The 19,080-nt window shown below is 51.0% G+C and overlaps 6 protein-coding genes across 6 annotated transcripts; 5 read left to right on the top strand and 1 right to left on the bottom strand.

The window, feature by feature from the left end:
- Positions 1 to 718: 718 nt before the first annotated feature.
- Positions 719 to 5,698, top strand: N7532_009949 (kinesin-3 motor protein uncA; the record flags this gene model as incomplete). Its single annotated transcript, XM_056622440.1, has 3 exons — positions 719 to 782; positions 862 to 2,059; positions 2,101 to 5,698. 3 exons carry the CDS (start codon positions 719 to 721, stop codon positions 5,696 to 5,698), a joined length of 4,860 nt encoding a protein of 1,619 aa, XP_056469856.1.
- A 665-nt stretch (positions 5,699 to 6,363) lies between these two features.
- N7532_009948 (uncharacterized protein) lies at positions 6,364 to 7,771 on the top strand (the record flags this gene model as incomplete). Its single annotated transcript, XM_056622439.1, has 2 exons — positions 6,364 to 6,747; positions 6,830 to 7,771. 2 exons carry the CDS (start codon positions 6,364 to 6,366, stop codon positions 7,769 to 7,771), a joined length of 1,326 nt encoding a protein of 441 aa, XP_056469855.1.
- A 1,188-nt stretch (positions 7,772 to 8,959) lies between these two features.
- On the top strand, positions 8,960 to 9,556 carry N7532_009947 (uncharacterized protein; the record flags this gene model as incomplete). The annotated part of the gene is made up of 1 exon (XM_056622438.1): positions 8,960 to 9,556. One exon carries the CDS (start codon positions 8,960 to 8,962, stop codon positions 9,554 to 9,556), a length of 597 nt encoding a protein of 198 aa, XP_056469854.1.
- Positions 9,557 to 10,642: 1,086 nt separating this feature from the next.
- Positions 10,643 to 11,430, top strand: N7532_009946 (uncharacterized protein; the record flags this gene model as incomplete). The annotated part of the gene is made up of 3 exons (XM_056622437.1): positions 10,643 to 10,881; positions 10,944 to 11,233; positions 11,309 to 11,430. 3 exons carry the CDS (start codon positions 10,643 to 10,645, stop codon positions 11,428 to 11,430), a joined length of 651 nt encoding a protein of 216 aa, XP_056469853.1.
- A 101-nt stretch (positions 11,431 to 11,531) lies between these two features.
- Positions 11,532 to 13,879, bottom strand: N7532_009945 (SLC26/SulP family anion transporter; the record flags this gene model as incomplete). Its single annotated transcript, XM_056622436.1, has 3 exons — positions 11,532 to 13,409; positions 13,460 to 13,605; positions 13,666 to 13,879. The coding sequence occupies 3 exons, from the start codon at positions 13,877 to 13,879 to the stop codon at positions 11,532 to 11,534; spliced, it is 2,238 nt and encodes a 745-aa protein (XP_056469852.1).
- A 3,411-nt stretch (positions 13,880 to 17,290) lies between these two features.
- N7532_009944 (glycoside hydrolase family 43 protein) lies at positions 17,291 to 18,346 on the top strand (the record flags this gene model as incomplete). The annotated part of the gene is made up of 2 exons (XM_056622435.1): positions 17,291 to 17,599; positions 17,657 to 18,346. 2 exons carry the CDS (start codon positions 17,291 to 17,293, stop codon positions 18,344 to 18,346), a joined length of 999 nt encoding a protein of 332 aa, XP_056469851.1.
- Between the last annotated feature and the right edge of the window lie 734 nt (positions 18,347 to 19,080).

The following is a 19,080-nucleotide window of genomic DNA, read 5'->3' as shown; positions in this document are numbered from 1 at the left end:
TCATGCATCGATAACCTCTTCATCTTTACTGGTCGTGGTACCTCTTCATGCACGTACGGACTGAGTTGGCATTCCTGACCTCGGTCAGGCGCCGAGACCGATCTTCTCTGCTACTTGACACATTCCATCGCCTTTAATCTTGAAGCAAATTTGAAGACAACGCAGACTATACTACTGATTTTCGTCAGTACAATTCACTGTATACAGCATGAAATGTGAACGCTTGAGTACTGCCACCGCCAGGCCTCAGGCGGTGATTACCTCAGCAAGGGGTCCTGCCCCGGAGCAGGTGTCTTTTCCGCATGAAGAGGCGGCCTCGACAATCGCATTCGCTTCTTCGTCATTCGCCTTTTGCCTGTCTGCGCCCACGGGGCTTCAACTTCAGTCTGCGAGATCCCAAACGCCACATCTCGAGGGACCCCCTTGACCCACCCCACACCTACGCGCTGAAATTCAATACATGACGTCTTTGTTGACATCCACGGGTGTCAGTCTCTCCACAAACCAGGGCTTCTCGACCTTCCCCATTCTTCCTCCATCCTCCTCCGAGTAACCCCCGTTGCGACACCGTTCCGACCAAGTCGCGCTCCTCGCGGAGTCCGCACATCCGTGCGACACTCCCGTCCGTCACCGCTTGTGTGCGAACCCCCCTTCAGATCGAGACCGCAAATTACTCGACCTGTAATACTTCCTCCCGGTGCATGGAGTAGGAGAAAAGATGGCTCCAGGCGGCGGAGGTAATATCAAGGTGGTGGTCCGAGTGCGACCGTTCAATAGCAGAGGTAAGTATTGAATTTCCCGTAGTGAACGAATGTCTATCCGCGGCGCTCGCGCTGATCTGACCCCCGTTGTGAATAATAGAAATCGATCGAGGCGCAAAATGTATCGTTCAGATGAAGGGCGCCCAGACGGTGCTGACCGCACCGCCTGGCGCACAAGATGTATCGAGGAAAGGCGGCAAGGCCGACTCCGGCCCCAAGGTGTTCGCGTATGATCGATCGTACTGGTCGTTCGACAAGAGCGCGAATAACTATGCCGGTCAGGACAACCTTTTCGATGACCTGGGATTGCCGCTTTTGGACAACGCCTTTGGCGGTTACAACAATTGTATCTTCGCGTACGGTCAGACCGGTTCGGGAAAGTCGTACTCCATGATGGGATATGGCAAGGAATATGGTGTCATTCCCCGAATTTGCCAGTCGATGTTCATGCGCATCTCCGACATGATGCAGGGAGACAAGCATCTCAATTGCACGGTCGAAGTGTCGTATCTCGAAATCTACAACGAACGCGTCCGCGATTTGCTCAACCCGTCCAACAAGGGCAATCTGAAAGTCCGCGAGCACCCGTCAACTGGTCCCTATGTCGAAGATCTGGCGAAGCTGGTGGTGCGCTCTTTCGAGGAAATCGAGAATTTGATGGACGAGGGTAACAAAGCTCGAACGGTCGCCGCGACGAACATGAACGAGACGTCCAGTCGATCCCACGCCGTATTCACCCTGACGCTCACTCAAAAGCGCCATGACGCTGAAACATCGATGGATACCGAGAAGGTCTCGAAGATTAGTCTGGTCGATTTGGCGGGTTCCGAGAGAGCCAACTCGACGGGTGCCACAGGCGCTCGTCTGAAGGAAGGTGCCGAGATCAACCGCTCGCTGTCCACGCTGGGTCGCGTTATTGCTGCCCTTGCCGATGTGTCATCCGGGAAGCTCAAGAAGGCCTCCATGGTCCCCTACCGTGATTCGATTCTGACCTGGCTACTTAAGGACTCACTGGGCGGTAACTCCATGACCTCCATGATTGCTGCCATTTCCCCCGCCGATATCAATTTCGAGGAAACCCTGAGTACTCTCCGCTACGCCGACTCCGCCAAGCGAATCAAGAACCACGCCGTTGTGAACGAGGACCCCAATGCTCGCATGATCCGCGAGCTTAAGGAAGAATTGGCTCAACTCCGATCGAAACTTGGAGGCGGCGCTGCTGGAGCGGCAGGGAGCGCGTCTGGAGCAATGCCCGCCGAAGAATACTACCCCCCGACACGCCTTTGGAGCAGCAAATGGTTTCCATTCACCAGTCAGATGGCAGTGTAACCAAGGTCAGCAAGGCTGAGATCGTCGAGCAACTGAACCAGAGTGAGAAGCTCTACAAAGACCTCAACCAGACCTGGGAGGAGAAGCTGCAAAAGACCGAGGAAATCCATAAGGAGCGTGAAGCAGCACTTGAGGAGCTGGGTATCAACATCGAGAAAGGGTTCATCGGACTCAGCACTCCGAAAAAGATGCCTCATTTGGTCAACCTCAGCGACGATCCTCTACTGGCGGAGTGTCTGGTCTACAATATCAAACCCGGCAACACGACTGTCGGACACATGGACCAAGGAAACAATGTCGATATCCGCTTGAATGGCTCTAAAATTCTCCCACAGCATTGTACCTTCGAACATGGCGATGATGTTGTAACGCTTGTCCCCACCGAGGGTGCTGCCATCATGGTTAATGGTCTCCGCATTGACAAAGCTACTCGACTTCGAAGCGGTTTTCGAATTATCCTCGGAGATTTTCATATCTTCCGTTTCAACCACCCCCAGGAGGCCCGGGCCGAACGAGTGGAGCAAAGTCTATTGCGACACTCCGTGACCACCAGTCAGCTGGGTTCTCCTGCTCCGAACAAGTCTCATGATCGCAATGTCAGCAAGACGGGATCCGATATTGATGGTGATACGAGCCGGACAGATTCTCCTCAGCCGTCCCGAAGTCGTGAATCAGATTGGTTCATGGCTAGAAAGGAGGCCGCGAGCGCCATGCTCGGCCCGGATCATATTTCTCATCTACCGGACGACGAGCTGGAGACTCTTCTTGAGGATGTTCAAAAGGTGCGAGCAGGACGCCGGGGACTTCCTGAGAACGAGGACGATTCGGACTCTCTCAGTTCCTTCCCAGTCCGGGACAAGTACATGTCCAATGGCACCATTGACAATTTCTCTTTGGACACCGCAATTACAATGCCCGGTACTCCGCGCCAAAATGACGAGGATGATGGAAACGGCGTTTCTCTGAAGTCGGTCCACCAGGATATGCAACGTCAGCTTGATCGACAGAAGATGGAGTATCATGATAAGCTGAGGAATGCAGAGGCCGCTTCCAACCCTGATCCAAGCGAGATCCAAACCGAGAAACAACGCATGGAGGATGCACTTCGTGCAACCAAAGAGCAATATGAGGAACAACTGCGCCAACAACAGGAGAACTTCCAGTCCCAGATGCGAGACATGGGTCACGCAGTTCCACAAATCCTCGATAGTGGCTTTTCGAAACTGGATGAGCGAGAAATCGCGATTGCCCAGTCTGTGTACCGTCATTGGTCACAGCGGAACTATGTCCGCATGGCGGAGAAAATCTTGCAATATGCATCGCTTCTCAAGGAGGCTCAGGTGATGAGCCAGATCATGGACAAGAACGTAGTTTTTCAATTTGCTATTATCGATCAAGGTCACAGTATGGCTTCTTCCTATGACCTGGTCCTGAGTGGCATTTCTGGAGACGAAGATATCGTTCTCGAAGAGACCAAGAAACCCTGTGTGGGTGTGCGAGTGATCGACTATAAGAAGTCCGTCATCCACCTCTGGTCTATCGAGAAGCTACAGCGTCGTGTCCAATCCATGCGACAGTTGCATCAGTACATCGACCGCCCGGACTACATCCAGCACTTCAAACTCGAGAATCCATTTTCGGAGTCTTGCTCCCCTCAGTATTCTCTCGTTGGAGATGCCGATATTCCCCTGACCGCTGTCTTTGAAACTCGTGTGCAAGATTTCTCGGTCGAGATCACTTCACCATACACCCAGAGTGTGGTGGGTATCATCCGCCTGTCCCTTGAACCATCGTCCAGACAAGCACCCTCGTCGAAACTGGTGTTCAATGTTGTCATGCGTGATATGGTTGGATTTGCTGAGTGGGAAGGCTCTGACGTCCATGCTCAACTTTTCGTTCCTGGAATCTCAGAAGAAGGAGGTGCAACCACGACGCAGATGATCAATGGCTTCGAAGAAAGCCCTGTACGTTTTGAAAGTGTTCATAGCATGAGCATCCCTCTGTGCAGTCCGCGATCAGCTGCGTTGAAGGTTTGTGTCTACGCACGCATCACCTCTGTCCATCTGGACAAGCTTTTGAGCTGGGATGACATGCACGACTGTTCGGATATTACGACTAGGAAACGCACATCACCTCGACTTGCGGAATCCGAGTTCTACTCCCAAGAGAGACACGACGTTTTTGCTCGTATCCAGATCCTTGAAATGGCCGAGTCGGGCGAGTATTTGCCAGTCGAGGTGATCCAAAATAGTCCGCTCGACGCCGGTACTTATCAACTCCACCAAGGACTCCAGCGCCGAGTCTCAATCAACATGACCTACAGTTCGACCGAGAGTCTTCCGTGGGATGATATCACCAACGCCCGTGTAGGCTCTGTTCGCCTGCTTGACCCTTGGGGTAAAATCCCAGACCAAGATCTGCAGACTCCTGATGTTCCACTCAAGTTCCTTCAAGAACCAATGGTCAAGGATAATGCCGACGGCACATCGAATGTTACCATCATTGGCCAGTGGGACTCTAGCTTGCACGGTTCTCTCCTGCTTGACAGAGTGACTGCCGATAAGTACAAGGTTCAAGTCACTGTCCGCTGGGACCTTGTCTCTTCGCGTCTGCAGACACCCGTTGTGTTCGAGGTTGACCAAACGCTGCAAATTCTTGGGCGTAACTACATCCGCCAGCAATCAATGTTCAAACAGCTTTGGAGCAACATCCGGATCGTGCATTCAACAACTCGCATGTACTCTTTGGTTATCCGACCCATCTCTGCGAAGCGAGCTGCCGACCTGTGGCGCATGAACACGCAAAACGACTACGTTAAGGGCGAGGAATATTTGACTTCATGGGCTCCCCGCAAGGTCTCTCTGGTGCTCGACTACATCGCAGCTCGTAAGCGTCGATACAGGATGGCTGAGTTACATGCTGCCCGTGGTGCTCTCAGCGCGGGCAGTCTGATTGCCTCACCCGCTCGTGGCAGTGGACGGTCTACTCCGTTGCGCAATCAGGACCTCAACGAACGCAAGGCGAAACTCCTTCGGAAGTATCTTGAGTTGTGGGCAACCAAAAATGATCCTACCGAGGCCATCCTAGTCCGCACAAACACCGAACCTCCCGGAACCGGTGCCGCCATTGTTGCCCAACGCAAGGGCAACGGCGTGGACTCGGCTTCAGACAAGGTCTCGCTGAAACCTCGCTTCGTCGCTACCATTCAGACTCTGCCCAAGAACCCTTCTACCCTGAAGACGGGCTACGTTTTCACACCCGACGATACCAACAGCGTCTGGGTTCGCCGCTTTGTGGAGCTTCGCCGGCCGTACCTCCACATTTACTCCGTTCCTGAAGGTGACGAAATCAACGCCATCAACATGCGCAATGCGCGAGTCGACCACGCGCCCGATTTCGCACGCCTGCTCGACGGATCCGGGGCCGGGACGGACCGCTCCCTCTCTGCCAATGGACGTCCGAATATCTTTGCCGTCTACGGTACCCAAAACACGTTTCTCTTCGCCACGCGCACCGAAGCTCAGAAGGTGGAGTGGATTCTCAAGATCGATGAGAGCTACTTCAGCAGCCGTGGCGGCAGTGCCGCTACAAGCGGCGACGAGCGCTAGCGCTGAACACTTATGACAGACAATCTTGTCATTGTTCTGCTTCATGTTTTGACGATCTAACGGCCCCGGCGTCTTTCCCAATTTTTCCCCAGCTTTCTTTTGTTCAGCCCAGCACACCTCTTTTTCTAATTTCATGACCTGTTGAGATACCCCCCTATTTATCAACTGCCTGTGGCCCCCATTCCCCCATGTATGTAACATAGTTCGATATCGCTGGGAGCAAAGATTCGACGGTGCTGATTACCAGTCTGTGGCCATCTCGGTCTGCGTATGAAGATTATGATAAACCTGTATTTCTAAAATAAAATTAGACATGTCAGTGGCATTTGAATAGTAGCGAAACTAGCCTAGTAGATAACATCCAAAGTTGTTCAGAATTAATCACTTTATCGACGTCATGTCGCACCACTGAGCAGGTCAGCGCAACTGTGGGCGGCCTCTCGTTGGCCCGGAAACAATCGCATCAGACGCCCAGCTCGGCCTCGGCACAACAAGGGCAAAAACGCATCTCATGCACCCTCCAGACACCGCGCGCAATTCAAACAGAGCCAGAATTTACATGGGCTATATCCGTACAGGATCACGATTCGATCGACAACGGAGTCGCATTCCGGACCGGCAGCGGAGCCGAATTCCAAACATCCTTCTCGAACAATCCCGCAACAATGCTCGCCCAACTCCCCTCATTTCGATTCCTCGTTACGGGCGCCACGATCGCGCTTTTCACGCTCACATTCTTGCTGCTAAGCACACGCCAATCGAGCGGTTCGTCGCTTCGATACCTCGCCAAGACGCAGCGACCAAGCTCGAATTGTCTACCCTCTTTCCAGGCCCCGTTTAATATCAGTGGAGATTGGGATTTTGTTGTTGGTCGGGATGGAAGTGACCATGGAATGTCAGAGGAGCGGTGCAAAATAGCGTTTCCGAAGCTTTTTGGGGAAATTGAGAAATCTGCTGCGCTGAGGGCTCAGAGTCGGATTTCTTATGCCGAGCTGGATTCGCGGGAGGTTGAGGATGGGATGGTGCGAGTTATTATTGACAAAGGCGAGGTATGTTTCTCTTTAAATGGCGAAGATATCCGCTACAAGAGGGTTTGAAGAAAGCAACAGGGGACTAACATACGATTGCTAGTTATACATCGTCGAATTCGCACCTCAACCTGTGACGGCCTCGCGTGCTCGCGCAACCCTCAACTCCCTCCATCGTGCCCTGAAAGCAGTTCCTGACCGCCAAAATCTCCCAAGCATCGAATTCATCTTCACATCCGAGGACTTTGCCAACGATCCAACAGGCAAAGGACCCGTATGGTCGTACTCGAAACGCGACGGCGATGACTCGGTTTGGCTGATGCCGGACTTCGGATACTGGGCCTGGCCAGAAGTCCAAGTTGGACCGTACCAAGAAGTCCGGCAACGCATTGCCGCGATTGACGATGGCGAAACCGCGCCAGATGGAACGATCACGCCGGGTCTTTCCTTCCAGGATAAAAAGAAGCAGCTTGTCTGGCGTGGGAGTCTCGCTACCAACCCCGGGATACGGACCAAACTGCTCAAAGCCTCTAGTACCAAGAGCTGGGCTAGTGTCCGGGTCATTGATTGGGATGATGAAACCGATATCAGATACAACCTTCTCCCCATTGAAGATCACTGTCGCTACATGTTCCTCGCGCACACCGAGGGGCGCAGTTTCTCTGGCCGTGGAAAGTATCTGTTGAACTGTCGATCTGTGGTCATTTCGCATCCACTTAATTGGCGCGAGGCACATCACGCTGCCCTCGTTTCTTCCGGCCCGGATGCGAACTTCATCGAGGTGCAGCCTGATTTCTCAGATCTCTCGCATAAGATTGACTACCTTATTGACAATCCGCTTGTTGCGGAGCGGGTTGCGAATAATGCGGTACGCACGTTTCGAGATCGCTATCTCACACCTGCGGCCGAGTCTTGTTATTGGCGTCAGCTTGTTCGGGCTTATGCCTCGGTTTGTGATTTCGAGCCTGTTCTCTTCTCTGTTGGGCGGGATGGAAAGAAGATCTCGCGGGGCGTGCCTTTTGAGACATGGTTGCTCATGCATTGATCTGGATATGAATGCCTATGACTATGATATGTTTTAGCGTATAGGAGTTGGCGTTTGGGTGTGAATATGTCTGCCATTTTGAATATAAGACGAGATCTTAACTGACTTCTTACGTTTACTCCTACTTGATACGTACTTTCTGCAGGCATTAAACGCAGGGTCCAGCCCTCGTTTAAGGATTCGGCTCTCCACAAGGGCTGTCTATGCCGGTCTGGAATAGCCTCACAATTCTTAAAAAAGCTCGTCCTGCCTGGATTGACCTCCGCCAAGAGGATCTAATCTTAACAAGTCCACGCTAGTCCCTAAAGGATGTTAGTTACAGGAACGGATCATCGCTCGCGATCTGTCAGATTGCCGCTTCAAACCCTTCTCAGCCAATCCAGGCTCCGCTATCATGATTTACGAGGATGAGAAAGCCAAAAACTCGGCAAAAGGGGCATTTCGCCTCCATTCTGCAGCTCGCATGTGCTCTATGGCCGTGAAAAAGGGGCCTGAGTGTGGCGCTGGGACCGCGCGAATACGAGTGAGGCTCTTGACGGTTCTGAACCTAACTGAACAAGGTTAAATCCCCCTGTTGCTGCATCTCAGAAAAAAGTCTGATATTCTTGGAAATGGTCGCGGACCCCAAACACTTCTCCCGCTAAGCTCGTGTTGGTGTGGATATGGGTGGATCAGGGATCGTATTGTGTGTCTTTGCTTTGGCGATCCTGGCGATCCTGGCATCGCAAACGGTTCGCAATGGGGCTGCGATGGGATGACCGAAAAAAATTTCTTCTACAAAATTGACTAAAAACCCAGCACGGCGGCCGAATACCTGACTAAATTAGCCACTGTGTCTCGTGGCAATGCTTGGAAGGAGTCCGATGCAGGATCAAGATGTGTTACGGGATCGAGTTGGGCAATGTGTCTTCCTGGATACGAGATGGACCGCTCAATTGAGGGAATCTGCACCTGGCTAGCTCCAACCCTTACTTGGCACTGATGGTGATAGGTTCAGCACGTTTTTCGCACCTTAATTCTAAAATTCCTTCGTATCCATCACAATCTAGTCACAATGAGGCTAAAGGAATTCCTGCGCAGGCGCCTTAAGAGCCACCAGGCCCCATTTGCCCTTCTGCAGTCCTTCCTTTTCTTCCCTTCTTTTTGTCAATAAACCAAAACGCCCACGAGAATCCCTTATCTGCCATTATGCAGGAAGCTCCCGGTGTTCCGCGGCCCTCACGGCTGAACAAGTGGTGGCCTATCAGCTTTTTCATCGCCGCCATCGTCTTCTTCGTCATCGGTGGTGCTCTGATGGGAACATGGGTCGCCAACTCTTACGACGACTGTTCCTATAGCAGCAGCTCCTATTACAGCTACTACTCCAGCTACTCCTGCGTCGATACGGACCTGGGCGAATTCTACGCTGCCATCGCCATGTTCGTTATCGGCGGTGTTCTCAAGCTCACTGCTTGGATCCTCCTCATCGTCTTCTGCGTCAAGCGCAGCCGCGCCAACCACCACACCGTCACATACTACACCACTCCTGCCGTACAGCAGCCGCAGTCATTCCAACAGCCTTACGCCGCGCCTCAGCCTACCTACGCCCCGCCTCACCAGGCTGCCCAGTTTCCTCGCTCGCCCGCCTCGCCCGGCCCCAGCTTCCCTGAGATGGCCAATCCCTCTTTGGCTGGTACACCTCCTCCGAAGGAGCCTGTTCAAACTGCAACTGCTTTCAAGTACTGTGGTCAATGTGGAACCGCTGTGTCTAGCCGATTCTGCCCTCAATGCGGTACTCAGGGTTGAAGTATCCTTGGATCAACTTCGATGATATGCTTTTGACTGTTTCGAAGATCCAATGTTTCTGACCGTGACGCGAATGCGACGAGAATGTTGTTGAGCAGGACTGCAGATTATGAATGAGACAATGGGGCTGTCTGAGGTGGTGTTCTCTTGCAACTAAACTGCCATTTCCCTAATCCTTTATGCACATCGCGATGGATCAAATCGAACCTATTGCCATTGAAATTATGTTTTCCCTGTTTGGGCATCGAAAAGATGTGCCTATTTATTTATTTTATTACGATATCCCGGCAATTGCTACTAATATACAACTTCAAGAAGAATTCCCAGCACTTGTGAAGCGCACGTTTACGCAAATTTCACAATTTTTTGATACTTTGATGAAAAGTCTCGAGTGAGCCTCAACAAAACGTTTACTAGCTATATAATTTCTCATGGATCCTAATCAAATCAACTGGTAGTCAATCTCTTTGCTTGGGATGCGACCTTACTGATGCCAACCCTCCGGCTAGTACATATAAGGCATCATACCACGATAGTGTGACTATTCTGCGGAACGCTCCAATCATATGCGCGCTTCGGGGCGCTAGTCTTCGGTACGAGAGCGCATGAGGCTCTGCCAAGCGCAACCTTTGCGTGACAAGGATATTGATTGGATTTGTTGAGCAGATGGTGAACATGAGACTCGGCCTCGCTTGCTACTCGAGCTTGGCCCCCAGATTACGCCCTCCACACTACAACCGGATGCCTCTGATCCCGGCATTGAGTCGTATTTAAACGGCTCCCACCCGCGCGGCCGATTTGGAAAAGTCTCCGTCCCCTTGAACTTTACTATTGACAGATACGCCCCACTCCGAAATTCTTGACCAAAATGCCTAGCAGTTCCAGCATTTCGGGATACACCTTTTTGAACTGGGGCCCAGTCACCACCACGTTCACAGCACCTGCAAGCTGTGCTACAGACTCCGACAGGATCAACGTGGGCGCCAATTCGTCACCACCAAATTTTGAGTATGGTCTCCAGTGTTCAACTGTGGGGGCTGGGACTGCGTGCCAACTGGCACGAAAGATCCAACTACAACTCAGGATATGAATCCAACTTTGATGTATCAGAGAAGTTACTATTCTCCTGGTCTATATTGCCCCTCCGGCTGGGCTACCGTGGGCGTCGCTGTGCGCGACGATGAAAACTCTTTGAGCAAATCGGGTATTCTTGCCCCGGCATCTACCACGACAACCTCTGAGCCCGACTACGCATTGATATCACCGAAAGATTTCTTCCTGAGCTTATTGGAGCCCAGCGAGACGGCGGTACTATGTTGCCCAAGGTATACCCAGCACGATGTGGAGTTAGTTATCTGCAAAGGAGAAATGACCGACATCTATTCAGTTCATACACAGCAGATCTTGACTTCGGATGCTGGACCAAAATTCCCGATTACAAACCGTCTTCGGGTTGCAACTACCACATTCCAGCAAAAGATTTTCTTAACTTCGTCACGGTAACAAAGGTGATCGACGGCGAGACCGTAACGACTGAATACATGGAATCTCTGACTGCGACAAATCCTTTCGGCGAACCTAAAACAACGACATTCGACGATGAAGAGAAGGCTACTCTGGCTGGATATGACAGCTACGCTATCATGACTATGGTCCATAAGAAGGCCGACTTTGAAGGTGCGTCTTGACATTAATGAATGTTCAGATACAAGGATGATTCAGAGCTAACGTGCAATTTAATATTTTCCTCAGAGGCCGGCCCTACGAATGCTGCGCAAAGGATGACCCCAGGATCATCTACTTGGACTGGCTTCGGAACCGTGCTTGGTGTTTCCGTCGCTGCGATGGCACTGGGAGCAGCTATCATCTTGTAGAGCTGACTAGTATTTACTGAGAGATTTTACTACTTACTACAAAGAACTGATGTTTCCTGGCCCTCCATTGCATTCTGATCTAGAGAAATCAAATGACATAGCTATATATTTCCTGTAGATGCATCCAGTCGCAGAAGAGCTTCCACTCTTTCCAAAGCCCTTGGTAGGTCATTATGGAAGAAAGGTCGATGTGCAATTTCATTTCCGAGAGGTCCCGACGCAATATTGCGGAGCTTCTTCTCATAAGGTTCAGCCAAATCCTCACACCCCTGACATGCAAATATCTCCTCCCCTTTTTCAAAATCCACTTTTCTTCCATGCCCCGGAGAAATTGACGAGTCCGCCAGCTTACCACCTATCTCTGAGATTGTAGAAGGACTTGTCGGGTATCCAAATCCTGCTGCAGCTAATGCGCGCCTGGTCCATCGATTTCTGACACTGACAAGATGCCACTGCACTCCTAAAGGTGCTGCTCGATGATTGAGCTGATTGCGTACGTCGACCAAGTTCTGGATGCTGGTGATATCGACATTGTTCACTGCCGAAAAGTCGAGAATGATGGCGCGGAGAAGGGGAAGCTCCATTTCGGCCCTGTCTGGGTGATGGTGCGGGTCGTTCCATGGCCGGTCGCCTTTCTTTCCGTAGAACTCTGAATTAGTGCTGCGTGTATTTTCGAGAATTCTTCGGACCAAGGCATCGGTGTAATGACTGGCATTGGGGTAATTGAATCCCTCCGAGAACCGATATATGAAGACACCCGCCAGCGGCATCTCTAGTTTCAGATCGGGATGAGAGTTGCTTGGATCGTCACTTTGTAGAAACATCAGATGCTGGTGATCTTTGTCGCCTACCCTAGCGGTGGCCAGGAATTGACCGGGGGATTTTGCGCATCGGAAAAGCAAAATAACCAAGGCCAGAAAAACAGTGATATAGATGCTATTCTCAATGGTGCTGGTGATGGCCACGACTAACCCAACTGCAAAGATCACAGCATCAAGAGGTGAGATTCGCCAGAACTGATAGATCGTGTTGGGTGCAACGATCAGATCTCCGACTGCGTGAATGATAACACCGGATAGGGATGCATGGGGGATATAGTACAATGCAGTCGTCAAAGTGTATATAGCAATCAGAACCACTATTGCGGTGATGATACCAGCAATTGGTGTCCTTGCACCTGACTTTGCCTGAATAGCAGAGCGAGAGAAAGCACCAGTCGCAGAATAAGCACCAATAAATGGCCCCAGGAGGTTGGTAACCCCGATGGCAATTAGCTCCTGCGAAGGGTTGATCGTATAGTTGTTGATGCGACCGAAAGCTTTTGCTATGGCAATGTGTTCAAGTATTAGAACAACAACGCAAGCAGGAAGTCTCTGGCTAATCTCTTTGACAATGCTTCCCCTGACTTGAGGTATAGCGGCATCCTGGAACCCCCGAGGAACGTAGCCCACAATGGCAAAGGCAGGATCCTCTCTGCGATGGCAATTCACGATCGCGCTGATCATCGTGAAAATGAAGATGACGAAAACTGTGCGAAGGGCAGAAAGGAAGCAGAAAGATTTCTCTCGGCGAGGGTATTTACGTGCAGTATAGTTGCACGCAGCTCGGATCATGTAAAGGGTGACAAGGGCCGAGACACCCATTGCTGAATCATATTTTGAAGAAGAGGGAAGGTTCTTCAAACTGTTAATGATTATACGATATGCGGGTGCTCGAGTGCTAAAGTCGGCAGTTTCACCCAGAAGGCTCTTGACTTGACCCGAACAGATCGTAATAGCAGATCCTGTCACGAATGCCGTGATCGACGGAAGAGGTATAAAGTCGACGATGAAACCCAATCTTGCCAAGCCCATAAACGTGACGATGCCACCACATATGACGGTGATTGACATGGCGATCTGTGGACCGGAAATGCTGGGGTAGTAAGCCTGCATATCTGCGACGATCGACCCCAAAAGGGTTGACATGACAGCCACAGGCTGGGTAATGATTTAGTATGGCATCATGAAGCATGCGTTTTGAGACGTACGCCAATGGTGACATCCTTCGATGTTGCAAAAAGCCAGTACACCACACCACCCATGAAAGAGGTGTATAGCCCGTACTGAACAGGTAGACCTGCCAACCTTGCATAACCCATGCTTTGTGGGATGACGACCGCACCAACAGTAGCGCCTGAAATGTTTAAAATTAGTCTTGCACGATCCACAGCTCGATTGATAGGAAGGTAAATACCTGCTACCAAGTCGCCTAAAAGCCATTGCATATTGTAGTACCTTATCCATCTCAAGAAGGGGAATAAGCTGATAAAGTAATCCAAAAGTTGTTTTCCGGACGGAATGATTTCATTGATCCATTTTAGGACAGTGGGATCAGGATCATGCTGGGAGTTGGTATTATCCAGTGGATTGGTAGGTTTCTGTAGCCCCAAGATTTGTCTGATGGACATTGTAGCACTGAAGCAATGGAAACCAAGGGGCATCCGAGAACGGCAGCCATTGAATGTGGCGGGAACATCTAAGGCTATATATCATTATTGGATGGAGCAAGAGAATTTTCCCAACCCCGCTAATAGTGTTGATGCGCCCAGAAGACTTTTTGGCATGTCTGAGAGACTGAGAGCTAGACCCACGAGACTTTTTAGCTAATATGGAATGTGCAGGGGGAGAATCTGCCCGAGTGCGAGTAGACGTCAAGAACAGGTGCCTGAATAGCATACCAAGCATCCTAACGAGACTCAGGGCCTGGAGGTATGGCACTCGGATAAGATGCCGAGTTATCTCCTAACAAAAGACATTTCTAACAAGGGCTGACATCGCCCGCCAGCCGAAATAGGAAAGCCGCTTGTCGCGGGTAGGGCTGACCGAGCGTTGCAATCGCTGTTAAGCGACCGCGAGGAATGTGGCTCGATGAGGCATAGATGGTATGCAGGCTGCGCCATTAACGACTCGGACTTTTATCTACGAACCGGTCATTTACTCTTCGCGATCTGGATTGCACATCTTTTTTTTAAGACTGTGGTGATCAAAATTGGTACTAGCTTTTTAGGTCAAATCCCATGGTACGAAGTGGAATACAATCGGATTATAAGGTCAGTTTCAGACCAAAAAAAGCTTGGAGAAAAGTACGGGATTGGAGATGTGGATCAAACCATCTTGACTGGTAAATACCAATGGTGCTCGCAATAGACATAAAATGCGTTGGACACACGCTGGAATTCTGTAACTTTAACGTCTTCACCAAAAATTGAAAAAACGGTTTCCTAAATCTGAATGTCTGCACTGTATCGCAGAGCCATGGAGTAAAGGATTCCCCATTCGTAGATGCTAGGTGCTTATTTCACTGATCACAGCAAAATTTATTTCGTAGTAGAAGATTAGCACGGAATTAACCTATTGATCGTACGACCGGGAAATATTTCCATGGCTAGCCTGAAAAGTAAAGGATAATGTCCAGTACACAATGCTCGTGAAGATGTCTGCCGCAATGACGTGGGATCACATTACTCGTTCGGTCCTTTCAACCGATGGGCTCAAAAGGTCAAATGATGCGCCCGTCTCCACCGACTGATCATTTATGGAAACCAGTCTTAGATAGTCTCATATTGTAGCATCCCCGTCATGCGATGTGCCGATCGAGCGGCACTCCAAAAGGGGAGCAGCGACGGTGACATCATCGCATCCTCACCGACTGGCCGGCACTGCCTTTCTCCTCTGTCCTCCTCCACCTGCGACATCAACACTGGCGAAACTTGGCTGCACCATCAGGCCGGCCGCTGCAGAAGACGAGTGCGGGGTCTCCAAGCCCGAAAGAGACTCTGACTCAGAGATGTCTTCCCAATCGACAACTGCGCGATGTCCTCGGCACATCTGCGATCGTCCAAACTGGTATGTAAGGCCGCCGATCGCAACATGAAGTGCGGAGGAACTGCTCAAGTCACGCGCTCTACACCTGCTCGCGGACGCATTTTTCAGTCAAAGTCTCACGTGCGAGTTGCCCTGCAATCCACCGGCCGCAACCAAACTTCGCGCTGACGCCGACGACATGGAGAGAGGAGAAATCGTTCGCCTCGGTGTGCCACACCGCGACTTTGTTATCCCCCGTCGCTGCGACAGCAGATTACTACTAGCACCGTACACAATGTAGACCGTCGCGGTCGCGATATGGAGAACTCTGAGCCATGGAATCGTAACCCCCCGATCCATGGACGTGCGGATATTGAAAAATAAAACCAGGGGACATTGCTTTTGAGGCTTCCCAAACTATGCAGGGTCTAGCAAGAGACTATCGACCGTCGTGCAACCCTATTGCCAGCTGCTCATGTGCTTGGCTGGAGATGTGATCCCGCCAACACACAGTGAACGGTCCGATTAACCATGCGCCCCTGTGTAACTCCGGTAGTGTCTAAGCGCTCGTTCCTGTGGTGGCTTGCACTTTGCGCCTTGGACCAGTCACTTCTCCGCCAAAGGGCGCCTGAAGGGTGAGATGACGGTATCGAGCTTTGGATCTTGATGCCAGTGTGCCGTGTCTGAGCTGCACGCTGTACCTACGACCAACATCGCTCATTAATACATCGTATTGACTTTCCCGTAATAAGAAGAGAAAAAAAAAGACTCACTTGGCTGGAAAATGTCTCTCTATCCAGCATTCCTCGGAGTCGTCGGAGCGAGGGGCGGTCCGTTTCTCGCCCTTGCGTTCGCCTACAGCAACTTCAACACGGCCAGTGGAGGTTGCTCCTCCAATACTCGGTCACTCCAATGAGTACTCTTCTCAACCGTCTCATTTTCTGTCTCGTTTCCTCCCGACGCGATGTTCTTTGTCGAGCAGCCATAAAAAGCACCTGGCATGGCCCCCTGGGATCGGCGCACGCTATAAGCCACCCCGGGCCCACCCCATCCCTATGCCTGGCCGTGTTGGGCCGAGCCTCTGGGCATGATTAGGCATGATCAATATCGGGGTCCACCCGAACATTCCTCCACATGCAGATTAGCTCTGAAAACGTACAGAGCCGAAGGATCAGCCTGCCTTAATCCTCACTTGCTGCCTCGCACTCTGCCTGTCCCGGATGGGTGTTTATGCTCAGGCCGCTACAAAATCCCCGGCTTGGACGTCCACATGCCCCCATCCTCGAAGGATCGAAGGTATACCAAGGTTACCGACCGCCGCTGCCATCCAGCCTAATCCTAATTCTCCACAGCCTCATCGACCGCGGACACCCACGTTTATAGCACATCAAACTAGTAGGTCAACAAGGGAAAACACAGCCGGGGCCTGCGTGTGTAATTTCTGGCCCCCCCACTGACTCCATCGGAATCCAATCTCGCTGATCCAGCTCGGCGAAGCGAAAATCGCCAGGCTGCTTGTCTTGTCCGATCTGACCCACCGCGTCCTTTTTTATGCACTTTAGCCTTTCGTCCTTGCCATGCGCCCCCGGCACAATTCTGCCTTGCTCTCGATCTCCCTTTGCTCTTGGTTACTGATCCCCACCGACGCATTATGTGATTGGATCCACGAATCCACGTCTGAACGAAAATGGGTGACCACGAGCTGGATCATGAGTGGAGCGCGGGCATTAGTCTCTAGTTTATCCCACATGCACCTGATTGACCTGTCGTGTCAGCCGTGAAGCTGCCGAGTCCACGATACTGCAGTGTCGGAGAATACATGTCTCCTTTCTCACGAGGCTAGGTTAAACAGCCAAGTGCCGGCGGAGCCGTGCGATGTCATCGTGGATGTGAGCTAGACATTTATTTAAGACTGGTCATTTTCTCCCTCGGCTGGATTTCCAGAAGCAAATCTATACTCTACTCTACTTAAATCTCTCCTTTGCTCCCATATCTTTGAGAAGCAGATATCAATAATGCGTTTCCTCACATCCCGTTCCACATTAGTGGCCCTTGTCCTGCCATTCATCCCGGCAGTCTTGGGATCTCCTTATAAGCGCAGTGGCTCTTATCTTGCTTTGGACACGGATTTTCCTGATCCTGGCTTCATTGGTACGCTCGATGGGAAATGGTACGCTTTTGGTACCCAAGGAAATGGCAAGCGCGTTCAGATCGCAGAGTCGAATGACTTTACCACTTGGTCCCTTCTCGATACGGAAGGGCTTCCAACTGTTGGAGCCTGGGAGGAGGATGCCCTGCACTATGCACCGGATGTAATTCAGCGAGTAAGTTCGACCTTTCGGATCAAAAGTCCCCGCAAATAGCTACTAATCCTTTCTCAGGGTGACGGCAAGTATGTGATGTACTATTGTGCCAACTCGAAGCAAGTCGGACCAAACAAGGACGACCACCACTGCGTCGGAACTGCTCTCGCCGACCACCCGGCAGGACCTTACGTCCCAAATGACAAGGCTCTCGTCTGTGACCTTGACAAAGGCGGAGCCATCGACGCTGCTGGATTTCGCGACAAAGACGGAACCAACTACGTCCTCTACAAGGTCAACGGTAACAGCATCGGCCATGGCGGCGACTGCAACAACGGCGTCGACCCTCTTGTCCCAACCCCAATCATGCTGCAGAAGCTTGCAGACGACGCCGTGACTCCTGTCGGTGACCCTGTTCAAGTACTGGACCGGAACACTGCGGACGGTGATGGCCCTCTGGTTGAGGCTCCTAGTCTGGTTTTGGCTGATGACACCTACTACCTTTTCTACTCGACCCATTGCTACAACGAGAAAACTTATGATACCCGCTATGCTACTGCCTCTAGCATTACCGGTCCCTACACCAAGAACAATGAGGGGTTTTTGAAGACTGGCGACAGCCCGAATCTGATTGCTCCTGGCGGTGCGACTGTTTGCGGATGTGGTGACCGCATGCTCTTCCACGGTTGGTGTGATAAGAGCATGAAGCAGCGCTGTATGTATGGCGCCAGTGTCAGCCTGAAGGGAGGCAAGGCGGCTATTGTTTGATTTGCATACAATTTTGATATTTTCAAGTTGTGGGAGGATCGGGTGGTACTCGCTTTCGTTTTATTGATACCCATATACCACCCTTGTGCGTCTCTATTCATTTCTGTTTTGAAGCATCATGAATATATACGAGATCAGTCTCCATCGGCAATCTTTGAGTCTCGTTCAAAGAGGCCTAAATTCTTAAATTAGTAGCCTGACACTAAGATGTATCCCCTCGCCTCCTAGAATCGACCGACTCGCAGCATTGTGACAGCTCACGCATTTTATACATTGGTGGAGCTAATGATGTGAACAGCTCCTACTTAGAAGGGGTCGACAGGAACCTGGCCCAGGAAAGTAGTCTCTCGTCTTCCATAATTGTATTCGCTCAGCCTTATCTTTAAGTTATACCCAATCAGTGGCGTTCTATTTTCGTTCCTGTGACGCAATAAAGCTCACAGTTCCTCCATATTCTTAGGTGGGCACACAAAATCACTTTTGATATCAGGACCTGCTGTTGTGCTTCAAATCCAAATTTTAAACTGGCTCTTCCTTACTCTCCTATTCGCGAGATAGGCGATCGTCACACAACATCAACCCGCTTGGTCAGCAATGTACCCACCGTTCAGCTGAACAATAGGGCCCACCATTTGATTTAGATGATCTGCAATTATTGAGAAAAGCACTTTGTAAGATGGGACACCCTCAGAAAGCGCAATAGATAAATTTTGTAAAAAAAAAAAAAAAAAAAA

This window comes from Penicillium argentinense, assembly GCF_028826775.1.
Source record: "Penicillium argentinense strain IBT 30761 chromosome Unknown utg000010l_segment0_segment0, whole genome shotgun sequence".
NCBI classification, from domain to species: domain Eukaryota; kingdom Fungi; phylum Ascomycota; class Eurotiomycetes; order Eurotiales; family Aspergillaceae; genus Penicillium; species Penicillium argentinense.
Note: the sequence above shows the minus strand (reverse complement) of the source record. Positions and strands in the feature narration are given on the sequence as shown.